Source organism: Austrofundulus limnaeus, unplaced genomic scaffold, assembly GCF_001266775.1.
Source record: "Austrofundulus limnaeus strain Quisiro unplaced genomic scaffold, Austrofundulus_limnaeus-1.0 Scaffold15, whole genome shotgun sequence".
Lineage (NCBI taxonomy): Eukaryota > Metazoa > Chordata > Actinopteri > Cyprinodontiformes > Rivulidae > Austrofundulus > Austrofundulus limnaeus.
In genome coordinates, this window is record NW_013952417.1 from 1,138,952 (window position 1) to 1,153,378 (window position 14,427).

At 39.5% G+C, this 14,427-nt stretch overlaps 1 protein-coding gene across 1 annotated transcript in view; it reads left to right on the forward strand.

The window, feature by feature from the left end:
- LOC106513810 (unconventional myosin-VIIa) overlaps positions 1 to 14,427 on the forward strand; it is a 36,064-nt gene that overhangs the window by 2,634 nt on the left and 19,003 nt on the right. The window contains exons 6-25 of the mRNA XM_014002806.1: positions 2 to 70; positions 166 to 281; positions 358 to 485; positions 611 to 753; positions 973 to 1,086; positions 1,179 to 1,332; positions 2,915 to 2,991; positions 3,071 to 3,190; positions 3,487 to 3,629; positions 3,732 to 3,942; positions 4,055 to 4,190; positions 4,280 to 4,446; positions 5,848 to 5,988; positions 8,732 to 8,890; positions 9,418 to 9,510; positions 9,745 to 9,839; positions 10,094 to 10,178; positions 10,295 to 10,396; positions 11,889 to 12,179; positions 12,257 to 12,526. Of these exons, the coding sequence (XP_013858260.1) occupies positions 2 to 70; positions 166 to 281; positions 358 to 485; positions 611 to 753; positions 973 to 1,086; positions 1,179 to 1,332; positions 2,915 to 2,991; positions 3,071 to 3,190; positions 3,487 to 3,629; positions 3,732 to 3,942; positions 4,055 to 4,190; positions 4,280 to 4,446; positions 5,848 to 5,988; positions 8,732 to 8,890; positions 9,418 to 9,510; positions 9,745 to 9,839; positions 10,094 to 10,178; positions 10,295 to 10,396; positions 11,889 to 12,179; positions 12,257 to 12,526 (2,814 nt within the window). The remainder of the gene's footprint in view (position 1; positions 71 to 165; positions 282 to 357; positions 486 to 610; positions 754 to 972; positions 1,087 to 1,178; positions 1,333 to 2,914; positions 2,992 to 3,070; positions 3,191 to 3,486; positions 3,630 to 3,731; positions 3,943 to 4,054; positions 4,191 to 4,279; positions 4,447 to 5,847; positions 5,989 to 8,731; positions 8,891 to 9,417; positions 9,511 to 9,744; positions 9,840 to 10,093; positions 10,179 to 10,294; positions 10,397 to 11,888; positions 12,180 to 12,256; positions 12,527 to 14,427) is intronic.

The window sequence follows — 14,427 nt, forward strand, 5'->3', positions numbered from 1 at the left end:
GACCTACATTGGCTCGGTGCTAGTTGCAGTGAATCCATACAAGACATTTCCAATATATTCAACAGAGCAGGTAAGCGTATGGAGGCATGGGCTTGGATCAACATCCAGCATAAATTCCTGTAGTCTGAGATCACCACCAGTGAGGTGCCTCATGCTGTTCTTTAGGTGAAGTTATATCACAGGCGAAAGCTTGGAGAACTGCCCCCGCACATCTTTGCCATCGCTGAGAGCTGCTACTTCAATATGACACGCCACCACAGAAACCAGTGTTGCATCATCAGGTCAGAGTCTAACATATGCTGGTTATTAATATTTTTGGGTTCTATTTGAGTCATTTGTTCCCTGTCTTTGATTTAGTGGGGAGTCTGGAGCGGGGAAGACAGAAAGCACCAAACTCATCCTTCAGTACTTGGCAGCAGTCAGCGGAGAGCTCTCCCAACAGCAGATTGAAAAGCAGATTCTGGAGTCTAATCCAGTTCTGGAAGGTACTAAACCCATTTAGACCCCAGAGTCTTCCAATCTATGTGAATCGCAAAACCCAAAGTTGTTAATATGTCCTGATGGATTACGAAAAAAGAAGTGAAATCACCCCTTATGGTGTCATTTGCAGCTTTTGGTAACGCAAAAACAATCCGCAACGACAACTCCAGTCGCTTTGGGAAATACCTTGAGATTTTCTTCAACAGAGAAGGAGTGATTGAAGGAGCTCGGGTGGAGCAGTACCTCCTAGAGAAGTCCCGCGTGTGCCATCAGGTGAGACAGCTCTGTCCAAACATATCCTGTTCATTATCTCTGAATTGGGTGGGTCTGCACAGTAAATCAATAAAATCTCCCAATCGTATCTGCTGCAGGGTGGTTTAAATTAGTCTATTATTAGATTAATTAGGCTAGTGTTGGAATCTTCACCAATGAAAACACAGAAAGAATGTGAACATTTCAAACGTCCTTGTTCTGTTTTTCCTTCACCCTCAGGCTTTAGAAGAGCGAAACTACCACATATTTTACTGCATGTTGGCAGGAATCACGCCAGAGGAGAGGAAATCTTTAAGCCTTGGCTATGCCAAGGAATATAACTTCCTTACAAAGGTATTAGTGATGAACAAGTACTAGTTATTCTGACACAATAAGATATTTAAACAGGTTTAGCTGCAAATGATACAAACTTTGTTTTCCTGAAGGGTGGCTGCATCGTGTGCGAAGCCAGAGATGACAATAAGGACTTCACCCGTATACGGTCGGCTATGAAAACGTTGACCTTCTCTGAAAGCCAATTCCAGGAAATCCTCAGGCTGCTGGCAGCCATATTACACCTGGGAAACATTCGCTTTGAAGGTGAGTGTCTTTAGATTAGGATCAGAACAGGAGTTTGCTCTGCACGGTGTAATTTAGTTAGGCATTAAATTATTATATCAAAACTTCTCAACAACACAAGTGTTTATTTAACAACCACTCTACAGTCTTTTCTGTCACACTGTTGCCAAAACAACAGTAAACGCGCAATAAAATAAAAAGTTTATTGTGTGTCAATGTAATTATATGCAGATGACTGGATTTGTTTATATCATAGAGAATCATACAAAATGTACAGGACAATAGCTCATACTGATTTAATATTTGTTCGTACTAAATTGGGACTTTTTTAGTTTATAAAAAGTATACATTGAGTATACTGTTATAATGTCTTTTTAAGTTTGTAAACTTACCAAAAAGAAGTATATTTAATGTAAGTACATGTCATTAAGTATACTAAAGTGTATTTGCCTAAGTGTACGTTTATTTACCATGTACACAGATACAAGTATACTAGCAGTATACTAACAAGTAGACTTCTAGGACTAAATTGGCCCACAATACGTTTATGAAAGTATACTAAGTATACCTTTAGTTTAATCTTGAAATATACTATAAATGAACAGGTCTGTGTGAAAATGTTCTTTCAGTGTATATCTCAGATAAGTACATAAAAAGTAAACTGGATGTATGCTCTTTTATTTTTAGTTTAAAAATAATATACTTAATGGATATTTGCATATACTACTTTTTGCTAAGGGATAATGACAAAATGTCTTTATTTATTTACCAAAAAACAAAAGAAAGGTGGGGGAAACAAGCTGCTTTCAATGAAGAGGCTAAATTCAGCATTTTATTTTCATAAAAGCAGAAGTTGGAGCAGTTTGCTGCTCCGCATCATGAGTTAGATTCTTTTTTTTATTGTTATTATCTTTCTAATAAGGTTTTACAGGATATTCGAAAATAGTTTTGGCACCTAAACTAAATGCTTACTACCAAAGACTCTTTTTTAGTCCTGAAGCCAAAGAAAGCATCACTGAATAGCTTTGAAATGAAAACTAAAGTTGATGTGAGTCATGTTGGTTCATTCTGTTGGTCTAATAAAGACAGATGGTGGAACATCATCACACAAGTTAAAACTAAATATTAAATAAAAACCTGTGAAGTGAATTATATCCCCCATAGCCCTTCATGCCAGAGTTTTGGACTAAGATCTTTATGATGAAAAATGGCAAATTTGTAGCTGTTTTGATCAAACTTTGAAACAGTCTCATTTATACAGTATCAATATGTTAGGCTCCAAGTTTATGTTGAAATGATTCAGCTTCTACCACATTCAATTTTAGCTCAATATCTGTAAAAGTGAAAAGGCATAGCCATTTCTGTTTTTGCTCATTTTGATCAGCTGTGGCGACCGTCTTGAATTGAACGTGTGTGCACACACTGGCACAAACAAAAACAGTCATCTTCCCTCTCCTTTTATTGCCGAACAATAAGTATAATGTAAACATGTATATAAAATGTTCAGACGTTAGATTTTGTGTTCAAGTCCCAGGATTTCTTACTAAAATCAGTTCTGTCTGTTTGTTTTTGTCCATTTCAATGTGCCATGTGGTTAAACCAGCCTCCATTGAAAACAACCTGGAAACCAGCGTGGTGGCCAAATCTCAGCATTTCAGCAACGCATCATCGCTGCTGGAGGTCTGTGTTTGACATCTTCAGTAGTCAGTATCTACATATTAATATAGGTATTTAAACCTCTCGTGTGTCTGTTTTGCAGGTCCAGAGAACGTCTATGGCGACGAGTTTGACCCATCGCTCCTTCATGACCAACAGAGAGAAAGTGACCAAACCCCTGAGCTCCGAACAGGCCACTGATTGTAGAGACGCTGTCGTTAAGGTAATGAGTCTGAGTCACTGACTGTAAATCAACTGCTTCCTTGTTGGATCCCAACCTGAGTGACTGATCCAAACTGAGGAAATGCTGCGTGTTGTATTTGTTGAGGAAGTGTCTCATTGGGTTTGAGAATCAGGTTGCTTGTTGCTTTATTTTCTTGAGGCTAATATCCTAGATTGGACCAGCTGTATTCATAAAATTACATAGCAAGTTACTGTATATATTTATGGTCTTGCTTCATGTCCTGCTCTGTAGTTTGAGTGATTTATGTGCATCAAAAACTAATTTTTTCTGAACAGGCGATCTACAACAAGCTGTTCACATGGATCGTTAGGAAAATCAACAGCACCATTTACGAGAAGCTGAGCAGCAAACACAAATCCTCCTACCTGTCCATCGGCCTGCTGGATATATTTGGCTTTGAGAACTTCCAAACAAACAGGTCAGGAGGGTCCACACAGCCTGACAGCATTATACCTGTGTAGTTATGAGAATTCTAATACAGATACACATGGTTTTCTTTTTAATACCATTGTTTTTACAGCTTTGAGCAGCTTTGCATTAATTTTGCCAACGAGAAGCTGCAGCAGTTCTTTGTGGCCCACATCTTCAAGATTGAGCAAGAAGAGTACCTGAAAGAGGGCGTTGTGTGGGACAACATCAAATATAGTGACAACCAGAACATCCTCAACCTTCTGGCAGTGAAACCCTGTAACGTGCTGGCTCTGATTGATGAAGAGACTCTGTTTCCTAAGGTACACTTCACCTGCTGGCTGTCGTCATTCTTTACACTCTTGTTGTGACTTATATGGCTCCTTGCTTTTGCTTGTTCTGCATCTGATCAGCCTTTTTTTTTTTATGTCCAAGGGTTCAGACGCCACTCTGCTGACCAAAATGAACATTCAGCACAATGGAAACAAAATCTACATCAACTCTATAAGTGAACATGATGCAGAGTTTGGAATAAGACACTTTGCAGGCCTGGTTTACTATGACACTAAGGGTACAGAAACAAATGTGTGATAATAAGAAACAGTTATTACCTCATGCAGGCTGTCGTGAATGAAATAATGTTTGTGTTTCTTGATGAAGGGTTTTTGGAAAAGAACAGAGATGCTGTCAGTTCCGACATAATCAAGATGATTGACATGTCCACCAACAAGCTCCTGCGACAGATTTTTGAGAACGAGCTTTCCACCAACGGAGTGAAGAATACCAAAAACTCCAATGTCATCATGACGCCCAAAAGCACTCTGCGGGTAAAAACATGTTCCTTGTTTGATCAGACTGCACTCTGTAACAGAAACCAGCCAAATCTACTAGGGTTTTTTTTTTTCCAAAAATGTTTCTATCGCAGTCAAAAAGTTAATTAGTCACAATACAGTATCTCCAGAAGAAAAAAATTTTGGGGGGTGACGACACACACCAAAACAAATTTTCAAGAGAGTTAAGTTGTTTTCTTTTAAAGGTTTTCTGATAAATACAGCAGTACTTAAGTTAGAAAATCCCCTTCAGATAAACATACGTATTTTATTTTACAAGCGCTGTCACTACTCAACTTATAGGAGCTTTTCCTCTCCTAAATTATAATTATTATATTATATTTATTTATTATAGAGAATAATATTCATATAATAATGCAAGACCTTACATAATGTTGACTTCATTGGTTTTTAACCGGTTGTCCTTACTCATGGTGACTAAATGTAAAGTTTGATTTTTAATTCCAAATAATATATATATATATATGTATTTTTAACTTCTAATAGCTCAAACACATTGTTTTTGTGTTCTTCTAATCTTAAAGAGCTAGAGGAAATTAAAAATTTAGAATTGCCTACCAAGTAGATTTGGTGGTTCAAAATGAGAACCTTTGTACTCCTTTCCTTTTCACCAAGTAGGCTCTGGTCTGCAAAACAAAATGTATAAAGCACATACTCTTTAACTACCTTTGAATAGTCATAATTTTCTTTAAAATAGCTCTATTTGTTTGTGTATGTGTTTCAATAATAACATAGTGCAAATGTCCAGTTTTGAGATAAAGTTCATGGCTTTTTTTTTTTTTTTACATTAATTCTTTTTTTACTTGAGTTCAGTTACCAGTAGCACCATCTTGGATCAGGCTGACTCCAAAAATTAATCTGTTGTAAATGTACGTTCTACTGGTTATACTCCAGAAACGGTGACATTTTTTGATTATTTCAGCTATTAATCTGTTTTTAAGAAAACACCTTTATAATAAATTCAAACTAAGAAAATTATTAAAGTGTTTTTAAAAACTGAAATGAAGCTGCTCTCCTAAGAGTGAATAAACAGTAATAGCTCCGCTTTAAAACTTGCTTTTTTAATTCTATTTATCAGTCAAATGTATTTGGAAAAATCTTTGTTTCTTGAGTATCAATAACAAGCTCAATAGTTTAATAATTGGGTGACCAAAGACAGAGGAAACTGTTTAAACATTTGTTTTTATGGGTTTACATTTGTTTAAATTATCAGGATTTTAATGTCTTAAATTAACTTTTTAAAAAGTTATTTTGTATTTACAATTCTGTTTTAAAGCAGAATTGGATCTTTCTTTACTTATTTTTACTCCCATACAGTTTCTGGATGACTCAGCATGATTTATGATGAGTCGTTTCTTCTCTGTGTCATTTCTGCAGGGTCAGACTGACAACCGTAAACAAGTGCCAACGCTGAGCGCTCAGTTTCGTCTGTCTCTGGATTCCCTCATGAAGGCTCTCTCTGCCTGCCAGCCTTTCTTCATCCGCTGCTTCAAGCCCAACAACAGCAAGCAGTCTGAGGTGAGTCGGCCCACAGCTCTGTCTCATCTACGATGAACAAAGCTGGTCCAAAGTTAACTCTGTGCAGACATAGTGATTGATGTCTGAGAGCTGAGACGTTTCCTTTAAACCCTGCTATGAAGAAACGGAATAACAAGGATGTAGCTGTGAGAGTACCTCCCCTACACATTCACTGCTCTCTGCTTTTGCCTGAAGAAGATGAGAGGAGTTCCTTTTCTCTTTCCTCAGCATCACTCTTCAAAATAAATAATGACTTCTTCCTCTTATGAGCCAAAAAACTCATGTGGTAACTTGGAAAACTGAATCCACTGACACACAGTGTGAAGTACAATGTGGGGACTTTTTCCTTCCTTCTTTTTGTAAAACAACTCTTAGTGTTTGTGTCTTTTTTTGGTCATAGCACTACAAGTACAGAATCAAAAAGGTGGGTTTTCTTCCACTTCATACATATAGGCACATTAACATTTCCAGGATTAAGAAAAAGTTTAGAAAAATGTTTTTAAAAAATTAATCTCCTTGTAAAATTTTCTTAGACTGAAGAACTAATAGTAGCTCCCAGATTTCTCCATCCTTTGAAATATTCAAGTGAGATTCAAAAAGATTTTGTGTAAAAGCCAAACTTTTTTATCTACATAATCAGAATGGTGCCCCTTGTTGACTGGAGTGAAAAATTACTTGGAATCAGTTCAAATTGACATGAAATGTTTTGCGGTTTTATTTAAAAAAAAAAATCTGAAGGCCGTCCGTCATTTTGACAGATTGCAATTAACACCCCTGACCTCTTAAGTCTGGAAGACTTAATAAATAAGCCAGGTGAGGCGGAGAAAAAAATCAACGAGGCTTCACAAGGCAGCTCTGAGGCATCACACTCACACAGAGACATTTTCAGCTTTACGCACGGAGCAGGTCTACATCACGAAGGTGTCTTATTAAAACTAAAAAAAAAAAAAGATTCCATCTGATCATCATCTCAGATCTAGACACCATACTGAATGCATCTGCAGGAGCTGACAGTGCATTGAGAACATGAGATTTTCTCTGATAAAATCCTGCAGGCGCCGCATCTGAGGCAGGACTGCAAAACCAACGTGACAAAAGCCACATTCTATTGAATGTTTAGTCATTATTATTTAAAAAATAAAGTGACAGGTAAAAATTGATCATGACAGATTTATTTTTTACCCTGTCAGTCAAAATGACGGACAGCAAAAAAAGTGTAGCGCAACCTCTGTTCCAGAGTCAGGTCATGGGGGCAGCAGCTTGAGCAGAGAGGCCCAGACCTCCTTTTCCCCAGCCACTTCTTCCAGCTCTTCTGGGTGGACTCAAACGAAAGACTTAGTCTCTTCATTTGTCCTGGGTCTTCCTCTGTGTCTCCTCCCAGTCAGACATCCCTGAAGCACCTCCCTAGAGAGGCAGGAGGCATCCTTACTAGATGCTGGAACCATCTCAACTGGCTTCTCTTAATGTGGAGGAGCAGAGGCTCTACTCTATTCTGCTTTGACAACTGTAGCATGGAACATGTCCCACTCAGATTCAAAGTCCCCTACTTTGTCTGGGATGTGGTTGAAGTTCTCTCAGAGGTGTGAGTTGAAGATCTTCCTGATGGGTGCCAGGTGTTCCCAGCAAACCCTCACTACATGTTTGAGTCTACCGGGTCTGTCCGGCACCTTCCCCCGTCACCTGATCCAACTCACTAAAAGGTGGTGATCAGTTGAAAGCTCAGCTCCTCTCTTCAGCCGAGTGTCCAAAACATGTGTCTGCAGATCAGAAGACACCTGTACAAAGTCAATCATCAATCTGCAACCTAGGGTGTCCTGGTGCCATGTGCACTTATGGACACCCTTATATTTGAACATGGTGTTTGTGTTGGACAAACTGTGACTAGCACAGAAGTCCAACAACAAAGTACCATTTGGGTTCAGATTGGAGAGGCCATTCCTCCCAGTAACGCCCCTCGATGTCACACTGTTGTTACCTACCTGAGCATTGAAGTCTCCCAGCAGAATAAAGGAGTCCCCAACTGGAGCAACTTCCAGCACCCCCACTAAAGTCTCCAAAAAGCTGAGATACTCTGAACTGCTCTTTGACACAAACAACTGTCATAGCCCAATCCCCCACCTGATGGTGCAGGAAAGCTACCCTCTCATCTCAGTGGCTCTCATTGTGGACAACTCCAGACTGGAATAAGGTTCAGCCCATCTTCAAGGAGATCAGTTCTGGAACTCATGCTGTGTGTGGAGGTGAGCCCAACTAAATCTAGTAGGTATCTCTGAAACTCGTGCACAATCTCAGACTCCTTCCCTACCAGTGAGGTGACAGTCCATGTCCCAAAAGGCCAGCTTGGTAAGCCAGGGTCAAATCACCAAGGTGTTGGGTCAACAGAAAGCCAAACCCATGTTGCTCGTTCAAGCTGAACTTGGCCAGGCCCCACCCAGGCCTGACCCCAGGGTGGGGCCTCACGTTCAGGCAAGGGATACTAAGTTTCTTGATTTTGCATGTCCATATGATTGTTATGATTGTTTTGATTGGATTTAAGACCTCTGACCTAATATTCTCATCAAATACGGCTACTGTGAGTTTTGTGTACAAATATATCATTCTGATATTTGTGTGAACTTTAAATGAATTTGCTATTCCATATGTTAGTCTTAAAAAATTGGAACAATACAAAAGTTAAAATCAAATCCAACGAAAATATCAAATGACATTATAATCAAACCCACTCTACTGTGTTCTCCTCTAGATGTTTGACAGAGAGCTGTGCATGCGTCAGCTCAGATACTCCGGGATGATGGACACAATTCGAATCAGGAAGCTGGGATTTCCTGTGCGACACACCTTTGAGGACTTCCTGACCCGTTACAGAGTGTTCATGAAGTCGAACATCTGTGACCCCAGAACCGTTAAGTCATGAAGTTTTATTTTGTTAATTTATGCTTGAAAATCCTGGGAAACAGAGATACATGTGACCTGTTCTGAAGTGATAGTACAGATCTTTTGAAGTGCAGTTCTATGTAAAGTTTACTAGCATTTATTACCTGTTAGAGGAATGACTTCAGTTCAGAAAATTAGTTTCTGACTGGGTTGATAAGCTAAAGTTTAGTCCACGTGCAGCCAAATCCAAAGCACTGATGATTTAAAACAACTCAAGTCTAAAAAATTTCAGAATCGTTTATGCAAATGCTATTTTATATATTTTTACATTACTATCAATTTCTAATTAATATTATAAGTATTTGCAAAAAGCTTTTCCAGTACAAATTATCATATTCCTAATGGAATAATTGTGTAATGCAAAACATTATGTTCTCAAAATTAACTCTGTTAAAAAAGCTTATCTTCAGCTGGTAAGATATTAACTGATAGTAACTTTTCCAAAGAACTCCACTTCCAAAGATCTGAACTTGAAATCTTTTACCGTCTCCACAGAGTGGAGCTGGAGCCTGTTGTGAGGCTATCTGCAAGGCTGTGATTAAAGGAAAAGATGAGTGGAAAATAGGAAGCACCCAAATTTTTCTCAAGGTATGAAAAAGTATAAAATTCAACAACAATAAACACCATGGACTAGAATAGGAATCTGACGTGTTCCATGTTTTCTTTTAAACCACTGCAGTTGTTCTTTACTTGAGTTACCTCCGTTTAGTTGTCAGATTTGGAGGGTTTTTATTTTTCATTAACTCACCAATTCATTTGTTTAGTTTTTTTATTTAATCAAAATAAGCCAAATCAAATTAGCTTTTTGTAATTTTTGACCAGGATGCTCATGATGCTGCTCTGGAGAAACTGCGGGAAGAAGAGCTGAGCAGGGTGGCTGTGGTGATCCAGAGGGTCATGCTGGGACACAAACACAGGTGTGATTCCTGGAGTGTGAAAAGTAAAGTGGAAATAAGAGATCCTGAACAGAGATTTCAATGAGCACCTCTCAATGTCCTTTAGCTTTATCTTTCCCTGCAATAACAGATATCCATATCACTACACCACATCTACAGATAGTGTGCTTTTATTGTGACATGTGTAGCTCAAACAAGTGCAGTGTTGCTTTAGAAGACACGCGAGATAGTGATTGAGCAAACTGTTTATTTATTGAGCTAATTTTTTTTTTCAGGAAGTCTTTCCTGGAGAAGCGACGGGCAGCTTTGGTGTTGCAAAAAAATTGGAGAGCTTACAAACAGAGGATGGATCTGAAAAAGGTGTGATGTTTTACAGCATCTTTTAGGATTCAGAGCTTGTGGCTAACAATAATCTCACCTGCAGGGCTTTGGGAAGCTCATCTTAAATGCTTTTTCTTTTTTTCTGATCCTACTAGCTTCAGCAATGTTTTGCACGTTTGGTGTCAACAATCCGAAGTCAGAAGCTTCAGTCTGAATACCAGAAACAGCGAAAAGCAGTGATCATCATGCAGACACAGGCAAGTTCCCAAATATTAAATGCAGTGTATGTAACATTTTAATACAACAAGAAGAAATGGTCTGATGCAACCAGTATTTATTTTTCAAGCTAAAAATACTGTATGTCCTGTCATGGGAGGAGAAAATCCATCCTCCCTAAACTCCATGGTTTTATAGGACATAATAAAACTGATATGGTCTTTACCAGATTCTAAGATTACTTCAACTTAACCTCAAGTGTACAAAAACACACAACAGATTCCATAGTGCTATTACTTGCTAAACAAAAATAAAGCCAACATGGAAAAAACGAAGTCCTCTCTTGCTGCTTTTGTAGGATTTTAGAGAGAGTCTCTGCCAGATGTTGCAGCTCAGATGCGTTGATTAACTCATTATCAGTGTGATCATTTGTAATAAGTATCTGTAAAGTCAAGCAGATCATACTGTTGTTTAACACATTGTAGAAAGACTTCTGCAATGTTCTTAGAGAAGCAATTGTTGCTGCTTATTAGTCCAGAAAGGGTTAAACGTCACTTCCAAATTATTAAATGGAGTTTGTTGGTCTGCAGATTGAAGGATTATTCACCAGCTAAATGCATTTAATACAGTTAAACTTCCCAGGAGAGGTCATCTTACATGTCAAAAACCTAAAGGGCTCCATCATTTGGCGGCACGACGGCTCAGTGGTTAGCACCGACGCCTCACAGCAAGAAGGTCCTGGGTTCGATCCCCGGTTCGGACCTGGGGTCTTTCTGTGCGGAGTTTGCATGTTCTCCTCGTGCTTGCGTGGGTTTTCTCCGGGTACTCCGGTTTCCCCCACAACACAAAAACATGTACAATAGGTTGCCTTCAGGCCCAGGCCTCCCTTGAAAAAGAGATCTGAGATCTCAATGGGATTTGCCTGGTAAAATAACAGTAAAATAAAATAAAAAATCAGACTCTACGGTCCCAGATTTGAATTGACTGCACAGTTCTAGCTTGCAAAACACATGTTATATTTGGGTAAATAAAATGTTTTATTATTCAAATTGTGTCAAACTGTTCATTGCAGACTGCATGGAATTTCGACAGAAAAGCAATTTTAGTGTGCCACCCATCTGCAGTTTGTGCCCCCGCCTTCCCCCCACGCCAAGAAAGAATTCTAGACACGGCCCTGGTAACAAGTAATGTTGAATCTGGTACAGGTTTTTGTAAAATTAGGTTACTTTTGAACAATTTTATGTCCTATCAAAGACCAGATATATTTTTTTCCTAATACTTAAAATCTTAAAGCCTTAGAACTGAAAAGTCAACAGGCTAGGTGTCTTGCTCGAGGATACCATGGCGTGAGCATGGAGGGGAGTCAAACCTGTGACTTTCTGGTCTCAAGTTGGCTACCCCTACCTCTGCCCCACAGCCAACCCCAGATTTAATAGAAATTCTAAATATTTTATTATTATACATGTGTCTGTATTTTCTTTGCAGTCTTTTTTATTATTTTTTAATGTTTGAAACTTTTTTCTGATGGACTAGGTGCGGGGCTATTTGGTAAGGAAAGACTATAAAAAAACGAGGCAACAATTGGCAGAACAGGCACTTCTCCAAGAACAGATGGTTGCAGAACTTCAGCAGCGACTGCAACGAGTTGTTTCTGAGCAAGAAAACAAAGAACCAGAATCGGGTGATGAGCCGGAATTGATGGAGCCAAGAAAACGATGCATTTCTGTGGAAAGCCTGGTTGAAGAACTCGTTTTTCCCGAGGCTGAAGACGAACAAAAACCCGAACAAAAGTCATCATTTCTACCCATCCAGCCACAGTTTCAGGTTAGGTGATAATTTTTGTTTGTTGATGTGTCTTATTGTCAATAGTGTCTCATATTACTTCTGTATCTCCTGCATAGGCTATTGAAGAGCCAGATGAGCAACCCTCTAAGAGCTCAGCGCCCTCTATGGCAATTGTCATTACTCCAGCTTCTCCATCAATAACCCCAACAATCTCAATGGACGATGAAGACGACGAGGAGTTTTATGATGAGTTTGATGATGAGAGTGGCTTGTTTTCTTTTTATAACTTTAGTAAACAGCACTTCCAGAACGATGTAGATCACAAGCACACCACCTTGAGATTGAAGGAGTCCCTCCTGCATCATGAGGACGAGGGGGATGCACTGGTGAGACAATTCACAGACAAAACAAGCGTCTGTCCTACTGTCCATTATTTTACCCTTACTCTCCCAGCTGGCTCACCATTATTGTTGTGGTATTTTTGCAGCATAATTCAAGAAATAACTTTGGGATTCACAGCTGCTGGGAGTTTTATTTTACATCAGAACTATTGCCTAAACTTTTACTGTAGCTGTTTTGAATAGTTAGTATATTCTGCAGTAGAGATCTATTTAAGAGTAGAAAAACTACGACTGATGCCATTTTACATTTTTCCGATGTTAATCAGATATATGCAGTTAAAACAACACTGTACACAGACACACACTGCTAGTGTGTGTAAATTCTTAGGTGTCTATCTAGACAGGAAGCTTGAAAAAGACAAGTAAATGAAAAGTGTAAGAAAGCAGCAATCTGCCTACATCAGTGCTGTAGAATTGCAGGTAGTCGTTGGGGTGCTACCCCAAAGGGTATCAGATGGATCTACACAGCCATAGTCCACCCCATGCTATGCTATACTGCTTTAGTGTGGTGGGTTCGAGTCCAAGTTGGGGTGGCAAGAGTGATGCTCACCCATGTGCAACGAATGGCCTGCCTGAGCATCATAGGTTCCATCAGAACAACACCCACGGCAGACATGTAAGTCCTACTGGACCTGGCTCCACTAGACTTACATATCTTAGGGGAGGCTGCATCCAGTGCAGTAAGGCTACATCAGTCTGGTAGGTGGAAAAACCTATCTGACTCACAGCACACTAGAATCTGGGACTGGGCAGTTGCTGCTGTTCCAGTAACTGCAGGATCTGGAGACAGAATGGTCAAAAAATACAATTTTGAGCCAAGTTTTAAGACAGAGATAGAAGACAGGTCTGTCTGGCATAATGTCTTTACGATGGACATATCTCACAAGTGTGTGTGATGACTCTCAAAGACCTTCAGTGTACACAGATGGAAGTATTCATCCTAACAGATAGCGAAGCTGCTGTTAGAGCTCACCAAGGGCCACACTTTACATCACTCTTGGCTTGGGAGTGTGCCGAAGCATCATCCAACTAGAGAGAGATAACAGTGTTACTGTTCAATGGGAACCAGGACATACAGTCTGTAGGACTGCCCTACAGGCCTGGATTAGACGTCAACACTCAATCCTCTGGAGGGAGCTGACGGACTGTAGACAGGCACGGGAACTGATTAACAGCCCAAATCTAAGGTTTGGGAAAACTCTCATCTCCCTGACAAGAAAAACTCTAAGTACATTGGTTGGAGTCCTAACTGGGCACAATCTGCTCAACCGCCACAAAATGGTGATGGGACTCTATGACAATGGTCTGTGTGATGCCTGTGGCATTGAATTATGCCCCTTTTCCACTAGTGCCACTTAGTGTAGTGTCGGTACGGTTCGGTATGGTTCCAAGCCATTTCCATTAGTCCAGATTCTTGGAATCAGTGGTTCCAAGTGGTCCCAGTCGACACCAAAATATGATGTCAGAACACCGTTCGTCACTGATTGGCTAGGGGGTGGAGTCACTGGTTGAGGCTGAACTGCCTTTACAACAACAACTCGAGGTGCCATTTTTTTTTTCAATTGTAGCAGCGACATTGGTCGTGTTTCCGTCCAACTTTAATGCAAATTTTTAGCAATTTTTTAAAATTTCAGAACTTATTCAGCAAATGTGTTTCCATCTCTTATTTTGCGCATTAAAGGCACAGTGTGTAGGATTTTGTCAATTCTTTTAGCCGAAATTGAGATAATCACTAATGAAGATAATAAAAAACGTCTAATCATTGCAGACAAAGACCTTGTTTTATTAGTTTTACCTTATAAAAAGCTGTTCATATCTCCATGGTCGCAGGTCGCCACTACAGGCAACCGCCATCTTGTCTACGAAGGCTCATGAAGGACAAACTG